The sequence below is a fragment of the Onthophagus taurus genome, chromosome 10 (assembly GCF_036711975.1).
Source record: "Onthophagus taurus isolate NC chromosome 10, IU_Otau_3.0, whole genome shotgun sequence".
NCBI lineage: Eukaryota > Metazoa > Arthropoda > Insecta > Coleoptera > Scarabaeidae > Onthophagus > Onthophagus taurus.
The window spans coordinates 3,760,560-3,774,954 of NC_091975.1; the positions used below are offsets into that span (position 1 = coordinate 3,760,560).

At 31.7% G+C, this 14,395-nt stretch overlaps 4 protein-coding genes and 1 long non-coding RNA gene across 8 annotated transcripts in view; 3 read left to right on the top strand and 2 right to left on the bottom strand.

The window, feature by feature from the left end:
- Window positions 1–1,368: 1,368 nt before the first annotated feature.
- LOC111423242 (uncharacterized) lies at window positions 1,369–3,149 on the bottom strand. Its single transcript, XM_023056484.2, has 2 exons — window positions 2,753–3,149; window positions 1,369–2,697 (listed from the first exon to the last, which is right to left on the bottom strand). The coding sequence occupies exons 1-2, from the start codon at window positions 3,031–3,033 to the stop codon at window positions 1,476–1,478; spliced, it is 1,503 nt and encodes a 500-aa protein (XP_022912252.2). The 5' UTR covers window positions 3,034–3,149; the 3' UTR covers window positions 1,369–1,475.
- Window positions 3,150–3,292: 143 nt separating this feature from the next.
- On the top strand, window positions 3,293–5,801 carry LOC111428310 (armadillo-like helical domain-containing protein 3). Its single transcript, XM_023063785.2, has 3 exons — window positions 3,293–4,618; window positions 4,723–4,943; window positions 5,003–5,801. The coding sequence occupies exons 1-3, from the start codon at window positions 3,507–3,509 to the stop codon at window positions 5,722–5,724; spliced, it is 2,055 nt and encodes a 684-aa protein (XP_022919553.1). The 5' UTR covers window positions 3,293–3,506; the 3' UTR covers window positions 5,725–5,801.
- Window positions 5,802–6,020: 219 nt separating this feature from the next.
- Window positions 6,021–7,841, top strand: LOC111428358 (peptidyl-prolyl cis-trans isomerase). Its single transcript, XM_023063844.2, has 2 exons — window positions 6,021–6,385; window positions 6,885–7,841. Exons 1-2 carry the CDS (start codon window positions 6,218–6,220, stop codon window positions 7,308–7,310), a joined length of 594 nt encoding a protein of 197 aa, XP_022919612.1. The 5' UTR covers window positions 6,021–6,217; the 3' UTR covers window positions 7,311–7,841.
- A 489-nt stretch (window positions 7,842–8,330) lies between these two features.
- On the top strand, window positions 8,331–13,760 carry LOC139431461 (uncharacterized). The gene is made up of 4 exons (XR_011641590.1): window positions 8,331–8,460; window positions 8,515–8,541; window positions 8,590–8,778; window positions 8,845–13,760. It is a non-coding gene; the product is annotated as an uncharacterized lncRNA (long non-coding RNA).
- LOC111428500 (Rho guanine nucleotide exchange factor 3) overlaps window positions 10,319–14,395 on the bottom strand; it is a 41,122-nt gene continuing 37,045 nt past the window's right edge. For all 4 annotated transcript variants that reach the window (XM_023064044.2, XM_023064041.2, XM_023064042.2 and 1 more), the window contains exons 11-14: window positions 13,438–13,729; window positions 12,750–13,379; window positions 11,822–12,697; window positions 10,319–11,652 (exon numbers count right to left, since the gene is read on the bottom strand). In XM_023064044.2, coding sequence (XP_022919812.2) covers window positions 11,501–11,652; window positions 11,822–12,697; window positions 12,750–13,379; window positions 13,438–13,729 — 1,950 coding nt within the window. In that variant the 3' untranslated portion in view covers window positions 10,319–11,500. The remainder of the gene's footprint in view (window positions 11,653–11,821; window positions 12,698–12,749; window positions 13,380–13,437; window positions 13,730–14,395) is intronic.

The window sequence follows — 14,395 nt, forward strand, 5'->3', positions numbered from 1 at the left end:
ACTTATACTATGGTGGGGTGTTTGACTTTGCGATTTTACATACAATAAACAATTTTCTTAATTTAAATGAGCGTCTTTATTGCTATCTGTTGCCTCGTCAAGCTGAATCGAAAACAATTTTTCACGCAACTTTTCAAGAAGTTGATGCTGTACATCTTCGGCTATATCACCAATTCGGCGGGCAACAGTATCATTTGAAAGAGATATGGATTGCAATTGTTTGGCAAAGTTATTTTCAAACATAGTTTCTACAATTTTCATCGCAGCTAGCAGAATAAGGTCTTCACTAATGGTGTGAGCCTTTTTACATCTGGCTATTTTATATGATTCAACTTCAAACTCTATAACTAATGTATAAATGAGTTTTCTATATAGTTTTCTAACAAAAGGGTAGTCATTTTTCACAGATAATCATTAATCATTATTCACGGGTAATCAACTTGACAGACTATAATAATTATTAATAAAATTTTAAAAAATGTCAATTTAATTTAATTTTTTTAGGACTTTCTATAGGTTTGACATTAAAAAAACGTAAACAAATTTGTTTACCTTTTTTCGTATGATTTAAGCATAAATTAATTTTCGTAAAAAAACATGACGTTTCAAAAAATTGACATTTAATTTTGACAAATTGTTGTGAAGTTGTTTACAGTTGGTAACATTGAATTTGTGTCACATTGACGTTTAAACTTTATTCAAACCTTTGATTATATATAATATGGATTGAGCCAACGAGAGAGATAGCTTGCGCAAGGTGATCGAACCGAGATAAACATAGAAGCGTACTGACATATAATGGGCGTGCGTTAATTTTAGCGATAAATTTAAAACAAAATTAATAAATGAAAAAAGAAAAAAAACATAAAATAAAATAAAATTTCCTTATTATTTATAATACTTACAGGTGATGTGAAACTGTATTATCGCGAACTTTGCACACGAAACAATACATTTTTAAACATAACGGTGTGACTGGCTGTGACACAACAAAACGATAAACGTCAAATGGAAGAGGTTTGACACTTTTGTGCGCATGCGCCCGTCTGTTTAGTACCGTTTTATGTCTATCTTTGTTACACTTTCACATTATCGCTTTCCATCTGCGTCTATTCACCTTGAGCCACATTTTTGTTAGTAGATATATTCAGTTAGCTCAATCCATATTATATTTAATCAAAGATTCAAACACTTTTATAAAAAAATAAATTTATGGAATCAATTTCAATCGTAGTCGTGGATAAAGTATACTATTCTACTCACATATAATGAACTATTATTCACTCAGGTTAATTATGTCACTCGCTACGCTCGTATAATAATATACTATTAAAAGATATAAGGCTAGTACTTAGCGTTAAAACATGATTATTTGTTTAATTAATTACTTTTTATTAATTCACTCAAATTACAATATCCTTTTAATTAAGTAAAACTTATTTTATTCTTAGATTTAATTTACAACCTAAAAAAAATTACTCTTTTTCCTTTTTAACATTTTCGACAACCTCCTCGTCTTTAACATCGTCGTCATCGCCTTCATCCTTACTATTTTCATGTAATAGAACGTATTCCCTTGAACTAAATCCAAATTTAATTACATCCTTCTCAAGCAACTCCACATATCTCTTAGGCTCAATTTTTTTATTATTAATCAAAGTCCCATTTGCGGACTCCAAATCAATTAAATACGGCCTGACTTTTTTCCCTGTTGAACCATCATCCCTGGTAAATGGAACCAAACGATATTGTAATACAGCGTGTTGTTTTGAACATGATGGATGATCAATAGCTAAATCGACCACTTTACGCTCACGCCCAATTAAATAAGCACTTTCCCTATGAATATAAAGAGTTTGAAGTGCTTTATCCCCTTTAAACGGATACAATCTCCAACGCCTTTTTGGTTTTCGAGCTTCTGGGGGTTCACTATACTTAATTACCACCCCTCTATAAGTATTTGTTTCCTCTGTTAACTTTCCAGAGAGTGCAAAATTCGGTTTTTCTTTTTCTTTTTGATCCGGTTTTGTTGAGGGTTTTTCATCGTCGCCGTCTTTTCCCCATTTTGCATCTTTGTGATTAAAATCATCACTTCTACTTCGACGTCTTCGCCTGTTAAAATCATTTTTCCTCGAATCATAATGATTTCTTCTTGATTCATAATCATTTCGTCTTGAATCATAATCATTTCTTTTTAAATCATAATCAATCCTTTTTTGATCATAATCATTTCTTTTTTGATCATAATCATTTCTTTTTGAGCCATAATCATTCCTTTTTGAATCATAATCATTTCGTTTTGAGTCATAATCATTTCTTTTTGAGTCATAATCATTTCTTCTTGAATCATACTCATTTCTTTTTGAATCATACTCATTTCTTCTTGTATCATAATCATTTCTCCTGAATTCATAATCATTCCTCCTATAATCTCTTTCCTTTTGATCTCTATAATCATTTCTGCGATTTCTTGGCGCTTCATGTCGATTCCCTTGATGTCTAAATTCCCTTTCTTCGCCATCTCTACGTTTTGAATTCCATGGATTAGATGGTTCCCCATATTGTCGTTCCCTTGATGGTCGTTTTGGATACCTATTTTCTGATTTATATCTATCTCGGTTATTATCATAATTTTGTTGTTCGTAATTTGATTCCGAGTGCTTGGAATGTTTTAATGGCGGTCTTTCAATCTTGTTACTACATCAAAAAACAAATTAATTATTCATTTTTAATAAAATTGTTGAAATCTTACGTCTCCTTTCTTGATTTTTCATCAGGACTGTCCCACTTTGAGTGTTCGGCTTTTGATCTAACCCCACTTTGTGATGAGCTCCTCGAACGTTTTATTTGCTTCTTTATGATTTCATTAGAAGCTTCTTTTACTATTTTAACGTTTTTGGTGTTCGACTTTTTCTTTGATTGCCTTTTTTCGTCTTCAGATGAGTTTGAGGAGGAACTAGAACTGGAGCTAGAAGATGAGCTGTCTTCTGAGGAGGAGCTTTCATCCCGTTTCCGCTGCTTCTTCTTGTTCATTATAGGTTTTATAGAAGATTTTCGTAAGACTTTAACACATTAAATGTTATTTTGATGATTATAAACAAGCATATAGTGATTTAAGGTCGATAAACAAGGGATTATTTTGAAACGTCAAAGATTTTTGAAACAATTTAATAAAAATTAAAATCAAATTAATTTAAAGATTCATATATTTACATAAAAGATAATAAAGCTTCGAATTAAATTAAATAATTATTATTAAAAACTAACCTATCTTTGTCACGTCAATAAGAAAAGTCGGTAACTCAGCTTCCTGTAACATCTAATCTAAAAGTGATAAATAAATCGTACTTTTACAAGTTTTTACAAGTAAAACTAAAAGAATATGGTAACCAATTCATCATAAACGTTTCATACATAAATATATCGATTCGCTGGAAGTTTTTAACTCAAAATAGTAATTTATACCGGTGTTAAACAATTCTAACCTATCTTTTGATTGTCAAAAAATGACAACACGAAAGAGGAGCGGTTCGGGATCAAAAAGGCAGCTAAAAGAGAAGGTTGTTCAGATTTACGAGTCGTTTTTCAAAGGGGATGAAACCTACAAAACGAATGCAACGTTTTGGGATGAATTTTTCCTATTAAAACCTAAAGTAACTCACTTAGAAAATGAGATACAAAAGATCACTCAGGAACAGCTTTCAACAACAGTTAAAGATAACATAAACGAGCTATTTAGTCAATGTATTGAGACATTAACGCACGAAAATGGTCCCCAAGCAAGCAAGGAGCAGTATATTCGTATTATTTGTGCTATGCAAACATTATGTGCTCTTGTACATGCCGTTTATAAGAGAATTACCGCCGAAAGTGGATTAGATATAATAAACTTATTGATTGGATTTGAAGATGCAGAGAAAAAGATGCAAAAGATCTTAGATCATTGTCATAATTTTCTAACAGGCGAATACCCCGACTCGTTAAAAGGTTTGTGTTTAAAATTATTATTGGTATTTGTAACAGGAACAGAAAATGTGAGCCAGAACACTTTAGTTGAGTACATAATGATAACATCAATGTTTGAATGTTTAATGCAATTATTATGCGACGCCCCAAAAAGACAGCTGCATGGTCATGATGTTGTACTCTTATTAACACTATTAGTTAATTATCGAAAACATGAAACTGCAAATCCTTACGTTGTTAAATTGTCAATTCTTGATGATGAGTTAGCATTAAATGGATATGGACAAGTGATTACTTCGTCTTTAACGGAATTTTGTAGACAATTTACATTACAACAATCAGAAATGCAAAACGCATCCTGGTTATCATCTTTAACAAATATGGTAGGGAATATGTTTATTTCTGAGGAAGGAGCTATTCGTACACAACAAATCAGAGCAAATAATGCGCTTTTAGTTGCTTTGTACGAGGCGATTCATTTAAATCGAAACTTTATTACTACTTTATCACAAACGCAAACCGATACAAGTTTACCCCCTTCACCAAGTAATACTTTAAATGCTGGACAATCGGCTCCTAATTTAACTAATCTTCCGGTTGTTGATATCATTGCACAACCATCAAATTTATTAGTAACTTTCTTTCAGTATTGGTGAGTATTTATGAGTAACAAAAAATAGATTATGTTAAAAATATGTTGATTAATAATACAATGAGAAATAAAACTAATAAAAAGTTAAAAAAGAATTTTTTTAGTTCAATTATAATGCAAGACACGAAATCGGAAAGCGGTGGGAATACAGTAAAATTATGTTTTTTGATTTTAAGTTGTATTGCGGAAGATCAATATGCAAATTCTTTAATGCATGATATTAGCTTAACTTTTAAAGTTCATTTACATAGGATGCCAATGAGACATAGAAAAGTGTCGATTGATAAAATCGCGGCATCACAACCGCTGGCTTCAACTTTATTAGGTAAGTTACGTCGAAAAAATATTATAAAAATGAGTAATTGATGTAATTTTTAAAAATAGATTTACTGGTTGAGTTCATAATGAGTCATATGATGAAAAAATTTCCTATGGAACTCTACACGTTATGTATTGGGGTGATTCATAGAATTCTTTGTTATCAAAAACGCTGTAGAGTGAGGATTAATTATCAATGGAAGGAACTTTGGACGGCTTTAATAACATTATTGAGATTCCTCGTTCAAAATGAGTCGCAATTAACGAAAAAAATGAATATTTTCGATCTGTTAATACAAGTCGTTAATATTTTAAATCTTTTTATTACTTATGGAGATACTTTTTTGCCAACGCCCGGAAGTTACGATGAATTATATTATGAATTGATTAGAATGCATCAAGTTTTTGATAATGTTTATACAATGGGATTAAGATACGCAAGCGGTGATTCCGAGTTCAAGGATAATGCTCAAAAATTAAATAATTGCCTAATCAATATTCGTGCGATCATAAAACATTTTTCACCGAAAATCGAACAATGGTTGACAGCACAGAATTTATCTACACCCTCAGAAGATCAAATCTTGGAGGTTGTTAGGAAAAATTACGATAGTTTAACTTTAAAATTGCAGGATTCATTAGATCAATACGAGAGATACTCTGAAAAGCCTAAACACACCCAATTTTTCACCACTATGGTTAGAAACGTTGTATCTGATACACGGCAAAGTATCGATTTTGCGACTATCGATTTTCAGATAATTATACAAGACTTACAAACGAATTAGTTCGTATATACATATATTTTATAGTCGTATATACGTTTTGTAAATATAAGTGAATAAAACTGTATGTTTCTTAAAAATGGTTTTTATATATTTATATTATTCGCGGGATTTTTGATTTTCAAACGTCAAATATAGATGGCACTCAAAGTATTTTTTTTAAATAAATTTTTAATTAAAATTTTGGATTTAATTATAAACGATTTATGTAATGATTTTATAAAAATTTGTTGATTTATTTGATTTATTAAAAGGTTATTTCAAAAAAGAAATAAATCGGAATGTTCTAGAACGCACCCGAAGTACTGCGGTTGTCAGTTAAAATCATTACATAATAATCCTCTCCCGCATCAATCGCTCTATTTTCTCTAAATCCCTTCGTACTAAAATTGCCTAACGAAATTAAAATAAACTTTAAAACTAATTCCATCAGAATTTAGGTCAATTTAATAAGAATTTACGTATTTGCAAAACTGATTTGACTACTTTTTTCGTCATGGCTATCTTCGCGATTTACCGCCAGTGCGCATTCTCGAATCGACTTTCGTCGTGTTCACTGTGGTCCTTTGGTTCCATTCGCTCTTTTGCCAAGAAAATGGGTCTCCCACGTGTTTACTTTGATATGGCTTCGGACGGCCAGCCCCTCGGCAGGATCGTTATGGAGGTAAGTCGTTTTTACACGTGTTCTTTTCTTCTTTTTTTAACCCGGAACATTGGGAGTCAAAATGCCGGCTACCGGCATTTACATTTTTTGACCTTATTTAATTAGATTTATGGGCGTTTAACCCGTTTTATTATGAATAAAGGTTCGATTAAACGTTTTTAGGTTGCTTTGTGTGGGTTTGAGTATCGATTTTGCTGCTAAAAAATTGTAGGTTTTAAGGCGTGTGTAATGGCGTCTCTAATCATTTTAATAGTGAATTTCTTTTTTTGAGTTGGTATTATTTTTTTATTTATTAATGAAAAGTTAAATTATTTTGTGGTTTTTGAAGTTAATTGGTGTTTAATTAAAGGAAAAGTCGATTTTAATGAAATATGTATTCAATTTTCATTTAGACGATAAATCAATAAAGTTTAAAATTAATCGTAATTTACTCGGTTCGTAATAGATGGCGCTTCTCTCTGTATACAATTTTAATGTGATGAATTATTTTTTTTAATAGCTCCGTTCGGATGTAACCCCAAAAACGAGTGAAAACTTCCGCTCTTTATGTACCGGGGAGAAGGGCTTCGGTTATAAAGGTTCCACCTTCCATCGAGTGATTCCAAACTTCATGTGCCAAGGTGGTGATTTTACCAATCACAATGGCACTGGTGGAAAATCAATTTACGGAACGAAATTCGAGGATGAAAACTTTACATTGAAACATACCGGACCTGGTATTATGTCGATGGCGAATGCTGGTCCTAATACAAATGGATCCCAATTTTTTATTACCACCGTTAAGACATCGTGGCTGGATAATAGACATGTTGTCTTCGGACAAGTCGTCGAAGGAATGGATGTTGTGAAAAATATTGAGTCTATGGGTTCTCAATCAGGAAAAACAACCAAAAAAATTGTCGTTGCCGATTGTGGCCAATTGTAAAACCGATTATGAAAACAAAAATTTACATTACAAAGAGTTCGTTCCACTCCTTTAATAAAATAAATGAGTTTTAAATGTAAAAGATGTAACGTTTTTTAAACAAAAGAATTTCTGCACTTATTTAGTCTTTCTTTCAAGATTTAAAAGGCTACAAAAATATTTAGATTTTTTTTTGATTCATTTATCTCGTTTTCTTTTTCTTTTTGATACGTTTAATAAATAATTATTGTAATAGAATTCTAAGAATGCATTTGATTTTTATTTCATTCCCAGTTTTGTATTTTAAGATAAATTTGGAAAATGAAACAACGTTCTCTTAGTAGATTTGTGATGATCAGCAGCGTTCTTTGGCGTTTTTCTCCTGCCATTTACTTGTAAAACATTTATCTAGGTATATAGTGTCGACAAAAAAAATTAAAAATAAGCAACGTAAGAATCCTTTAAATAACAGTTGTGATGTTTATAAACTGGTCGTGTATAACAGGTTGGGTTTAAAAAGAAAAATTAATAAATCATGAGCGACAAATTCAATATTCTTTTTATTTATTTAACCCTCTATAAAACACCTAATTAGTTATTTTGATACATTTTAGATTAAGATTGATCACATTTTGGATCCTTTTAAAAATGATTGTTTTGCTTTCTTGTTGAGTCATATTGAGTAATCTGATTATAAAATTCCATTTGGGTGTTGTACTTTTTTATTTATAAAGAGATACGATAATCAGCATTGCTATTCTTATCTTGTACATGTAAAATATAACACAACCTTGTCGACCTTGAACGGACAACGGAAAATTCCGTTCTTACACCATTTGGCGTTTCTTAAATAATCTATTTCCCCAAGGTTTCTTCATTTTTAATAAATTATTTTATTAGTGATTATTTCTTTAAGATAATTTAACGGATTTATCAAAGTAAACACAAAATTATCATTCTTTTAAAAATAAATTTGAAATATTTCTAAGCGACATCTATTATTCAAAAGTGGAAGGGGTTAATAGAACTCTACTTCATAAGTATTTTTTTTAAAATTCAATTTCAATAATATATATTTATTTAAACTGCTTTATATACATCAAACTGCTTCTATTATCAGTCCAGCAACATTTCTAAATGTCTATCAATGAGAAAAATGTTTAATAAGAAGGTTGTAAAAAGTCAGAACCAATTTGATTAATCATTTTTAACGAAATTTTTTCAGGTTTATTTCTGGGAGTTAATAAACAAGGTAAATTAAAGCATAAAATGTCCATCTTTAAGGTAATGTATCTTGTAGTTTCATGTGGGGGTGAATTCCTTCACCACACTTGGCCCCAGTGAATCCTTTGTACATCCCCAGAATTTACAGTTCACTCAGGCGTCAGAAAACCAACCCAAGGTTTTAATGTACGCGATGTTAGAACAGTCACAAACAATATTATGTAATAATGTAATTTTGAGGATTTTAAGATTTATTTTATTGAACGTAAGAGAATATTTATTTTTGTAATATAAAGTATTACTTACTGATGAATTCCGTTATGTGTTATAGGCCGTTGATGATTTTCTATTGTATATAACTCCGATATAATCCATGTAAAGTCGATACGAAGTAATTTTTAAGACCCCCTGACAGATAGATAACCTCAATTTTATTTTTTCTCAATTTCTTATTCAAATTCTTCTTTATCCGGTTGAAACTATTGAAAATGATAATCTTAGCATAGTAAGAATGGAAAACAGCCGTCCGTTGCGGGAATTAATGAAATATTAGATGAAAATTCATAATCTCAAGATTTGAGCATTCTGGTAATTGTGCCGTTGAATATAGAAGAAAATGATCAGATATCTGAAATGCAATTTAAAGAAGCATTAAAACTACAAGATTTCGTACATAAATATAGTTATTATAAAAATTGAAATAATATTTAATCAAATTAAATTAGTGACATTTCAAATGTTAAAGTTGGTAATATCAGGAAATTTTAAAAAACGAATTTCAAGTTAATGGAATTGACCAATCAGGAGACACTATTTTTGAATTTCAACATAAAACAAAGGAAAATTAAAAATTTGAGTAGTGTGATTTTGAACTTGAGAGAGAGTACACGCAAATCTTGTCTCGTCGAACATTATAAGCAATGTTGCAGGTTATGTAAAGAGATAAATTTGACATAGCACCAAAAAAAAAAAAATTTGCAGAATTTCTCCGAATCAAAGAAAAAATATAAAAGAAAAGAAATAATATCCTGATAATCCCAGAATCCCGTACCGTGGACTTCTTTAGGCTACAACCCTGGTGAAGAAACATCAATTTGGTTCCTGTTCCTGATTCCTTATCCTGCAACCAACAGACTAAGCTAAGTGTTATTATTTTCTTTAATCTATTCCTGTTAATTTAGTTAACAATTCACTTACCTTCAATATGAAAGATAATTCTGAGATGTTGCTCATAGTAGTTCCCTCCATAACTTCTTATTAATTTATATTTTTTTGATACATTTTTCTTCACTATGAAGAGATATTTATTATTTAATTCACAAAAGAGATCATGAACTGTTAAGCACCACAAAAGCGGTGAGAACACTCCACTTTGTAGGGGTAGCCTCTAACCACAGCTCTCTGCACTGTGACCTTTCGCCTTAGCTTGAACAACTCTGCTTGCCAGCATTGCTTTTATCCAGCTCGCGATGTCTTTGAGATTCCAGTGCCAGATTAATACTTCTAAAGGTGGTTTTGTCAAACGCTCTCTCTATGTCAAGGAAAGCTCCCAATATAAACTCCTTGGAATGTGTAGGGCCACATCCACAGATTTACCTTTGATGTAAGCATGCTGATGCAAAAGAAACGCTTTAAGTACATTTTTTCTAATGTAATGATCACAGTCTTTCAAGTGTCTTTAAAAGAAAAGCTGAAAGACTAATGGGTCGAAAGTATATTAATAGCATACAAAAATGCTATCTATAGTTAAATACAAATATAATTAAGATAGTTATTTTAGCGATATATTTAAATAAATTAAAAGATTTAACTTTTACAAAATATTTATTAATACATCAATTAGAACATACACGATATCATTTTTTTTTTAATAATTAACAATTGTTAACACTCCGTTAGTTTTAAAACGGGCTACAACATATTTAACAAATGCACTAATCAAGAGTAGTGCTATATACAAGATTGGGGGGTTTTCTCTATCGAATTTACTATACAAAACGATAAGCAAGGAGGGGGCGCGTACATAAGAGAGATATACATACAAAAATACTGTTTGAAACAATTAAAAAGAAAGGTAACGATGTAAGATATAGTAAATCCGAACTTACAATAAAACAATCTGTCCTATAATAATTTTATTTATATTCACGTTTCTACTTGAAGAAGGTACAAAAATAATAATTGTTTATAAATTAGTTAAAACGATTTCAATAATTTAATTAAAAAAGAGGAATATTAATAATTAAGTAGTTGTGTAAGAAGTGTGCGCATTGGTCCATATTAAAAAAATTAATAAATATTATCACTGTTGGTTTTTTTCTTCTAAAACTATTTTCTTTAGTTTGTGTAATTAGGGAACATTTCTAAGTTTATTTTTAATACTTGATTTCCTTTACTATTTTACTTTTCTTTATGTGTATAGATAAAAAATGGTTATATAAAAGTCGATATACAAAATTGTTTTCGGAACTACTTTAGTGACATTATTCGATGTTTTTCACCATTTAAAAATTCAAAAAAATTAGAAAACAAACAAGCTTAAGAACTAAAAAAAGATATGTTTCTTTCTTTTTAGTTATCATTTTTTAATTATTCATTTTTAATTAGTGATTTTTAGAGAGCTACATCGAGATCAAAGCGGAATGGTTAAATACACCATTAATTTATCGATTCTTATTTATTTTTTTAACATTTTTTTACAACAAATAAAATTTCCTCAATCCATTTTTATTTTGATCTAAAAACACATAAAATAAAACTGGTTCTATCACAAAACAGAAATAATAGGATGAATAATCGCGCGTCGACAACAACCTCTTTCTTTCATCGAAAATATTTGACCCTGTGCAAAGAGCATCCGAATGTTTTTAAAAAGCGCGTTGAATTGACAAGATTTAGACCGCGTGTTCATTTTCATTCTTAAATTTGGTGAGATACCAAATTAGTTTAGTCACATCACGTTACTGCTACAGTAACGTCGTTTTATCTCAGGAAACGTCCCTATTATGATGTCGAGCCTTTTTATTACCACCAAATGTAAACCAAGTGCCCACTTTGCGACCCAAAGAATTTGAATTTTGCGAGTTTAATTGAAGCATTGAGCCTACATAAATTGAGTCATTTTTGTAGTGTTTACCACCTAAAATTAAAAAAATTAGTAGTTTTTATTGTTATACAGGTGTCTCAGCGAGAACGGTCATTAGATATAATACTTAAATCTGAATTCTCAAATTTTTATTTTGGCCAGAACTCCAGAAACGTCTAATGACTGGTCTTGCTGAGACAGCTTGTATATTAATTTGTATTACCTGGTTTTCTTGGTGGTCTTCTTTGACATTTCGCAGCCATTCGAGCAAGTTGTTTAGCGGCGTTAGGGAATTCGGTTCCATCTAATTTATCTTTCGCGACAAGTCGACGTTCTTCCAAGAAAGCTTCTAACCAGTGTTGTTTATCAGAAGCTGATCGACAGCAAAATAAAAGCCATTTATCTCTGATTACGCTATATAAACGAATCGCATGTCGAACGGAAACTCCAATATGCGTATCTTTACCATCAGGAACATCAATAACTTCCGTAGTATCTAAATGTATCCTTCCTTTATAAACGTAGGTATTTCTTTTTAAAATATCTTTCTTGCAATAAATTAATTGATGATCAAACAAAAATAACGTTAAACTTGACGTCCAAACACCCGTTGTAACTCTAATAATTTCGCCTTGGTGAATTAATTGGGTACTTTTTTCAATTAAATCTTCGCCCTCCCATCCTTCAACTCTTTGCTGCCAAGCGGCCAATTTTTCTAAACTTTCCATTCTTCGTTTTCGCTCGTTAATCAACATAGCGACACCTCTCATCGCAGCGAGAGCTTCTTTAATATGTTCGTAATCCTCATGGTCCGTTTTTGTATATTTGAGCAATTCAGCCAATTGTAATGGATATTTACATATTCTTTGGACTGGTGTGAGCAAATAACCATCAAGAGGAATCTCAATCAATCCCCGCATTAATCGACACGCTTCAAAAAACTTACTATAACTATTAAACTGGTAAAGTTCTTGAAGTGTTGCTGTCGCAATTGGATGACTATTGCAATAATCCGAGTACATGGTAAAACCTTCTTTGTGTTTTATAAAACAGGTACCCACACAACTTTTATGGGGTGCCTCCCAGTCGATTGAAGATTCTAAAAAATGCAAAAAATTAATTAATATTTAAAAAAATATTATTTATTATACCTAAATCTTTAAGAAATCCACTTTGAAACCTTAAAATATCCTCCAAATTAATAAAAATACTCGCAATTTGTTCTTCTGTAAACATTTCAGTTCGTTTTCGACACTCGGCAACATATCCTTCGGCAACGTCATGTAAAACTTTAACAAAATCCCTTTCGGTATGCACCAATTCCCGCACTACACTAGTCCGAACCTGATCATTCGATAACAAAGAAATACTAGTTCTGCGCCTAATTTGGCCACTAACCGATCTTCCATTTGCCATCGCAGCAAGACAATCTTCAACGGTGTCCTCTTGGCTAACCCTTAAACGCACGAACGCGGCCGGAAACCACCCGGTTTTTCCATCACAAGCACCCCACCACCAATCTTTATTTGACGTCGTTTGCACTTCGATAACATCCCCGGCTCGAAATGCTAATTCCTCAGCTTCGATTGCTACATGATCGAAAACAGCCTCAGCTAAAACGACCATCTCTTCCAAATCCATCGCTAAATCTAAGGATTTTTTTCGGTTTTCTGATAACGAAGCCACCGAAGATTCCGAATCCGACATCATATCATCATCAGATGTTCCACGATCGTGTTCGTCTTCACTAACAACACTACTACCACCACCATTACGGAAACCTACAACAAAATTTGTTTCTAATTAATAAATTAATTTCTTAAATTAATTTTTTATTACTTGTTGTTTTCAGTCTCATTAAAGGTGATAGTTTGTCGATGTCTAAAGGTTGGCTTAGAGATCGACGAAGTTGTCCGCGCCTATATTGCGGACCGCCGCGAAGTTGTACGGCCCCCGGTAGATCTGGTGGTCGTTTTCTGGGACTTTGAGGTCGTCCCTTGACGGTTATCGGCGAAGTCATGAGGCGACGATGCGAAGATCTCGTCTCCCAGTGAAGAATACGTTGACCACCAAGATCGGAATGAGTTCTTCTTACGTACGGTCGTCGATGTGATCTTGATTTTAATTCAGCCTATAAATAAAATAAAAATTATTGATCTCGATACACTGTTTAAACAATTCGTTTGTTATTTTTAATCGTTTGCGAAAACCGCTTATTTAGGTTGTCATTCAAAATAAGTTAAATCATACAATAAATTTTTTTATCATTTTCCCTGGATCGCAGTGTTGGGATCTTCTATCAATCTTCTAAAACTGCAGACTTCTTTTGCGTACTATCTCCTTTGTTTTCCAACTATTCCCATTTCCATTACTCTTCTAGGAATTCTCTCTTCTGGCATTCTGACTAGGTGTCCATACCAGCTCAGCTGTTTTCTATTTCAATTACCAGCGGTATTTTGTATTTGTTCTAACATACTTGTTGATATACATTACTTGTTTTTTGTATTCTATTTTGTATTTTTCTGTCTATTGTTCCATTTTTAGTAATAATGGTGGCCAAATATTCAAATTTATCCACAATTTCCAGTCCCTCCCCATTTATCATTATGTTTTTATCCTTTTCCCCTTTAGTTATATGCATAATCTTGGTTTTCCTACATTTATTTGCATTCCCCTTTCTTCCAAACAAGTTTTCTAGGTGGCAATTTTTCTTTGTAGTTGTTTTAGTACTTGCTATCAGCATTATATAGTCTGCATACACTAGATCAAAGCTCTCCATTGGTGTTAATTTGTAACA

Coding starts and splice junctions, on each gene's coding strand:
- LOC111428358 (XM_023063844.2), top strand. CDS start 6,218: ATGGCTATCTTCGCGATTTACCGCCAGTGCGCATTCTCGAATCGACTT. Junction 6,386..6,884: donor TCGGCAGGATCGTTATGGAG/GTAAGTCGTTTT, acceptor TTTTTTTAATAG/CTCCGTTCGGATGTAACCCC.
- LOC111423242 (XM_023056484.2), bottom strand. CDS start 3,033: ATGAACAAGAAGAAGCAGCGGAAACGGGATGAAAGCTCCTCCTCAGAA. Junction 2,698..2,752: donor GAAAAATCAAGAAAGGAGAC/GTAAGATTTCAA, acceptor TTTTTGATGTAG/TAACAAGATTGAAAGACCGC.
- LOC111428310 (XM_023063785.2), top strand. CDS start 3,507: ATGACAACACGAAAGAGGAGCGGTTCGGGATCAAAAAGGCAGCTAAAA. Junction 4,619..4,722: donor GTAACTTTCTTTCAGTATTG/GTGAGTATTTAT, acceptor GAATTTTTTTAG/TTCAATTATAATGCAAGACA. Junction 4,944..5,002: donor GCTGGCTTCAACTTTATTAG/GTAAGTTACGTC, acceptor TTTTAAAAATAG/ATTTACTGGTTGAGTTCATA.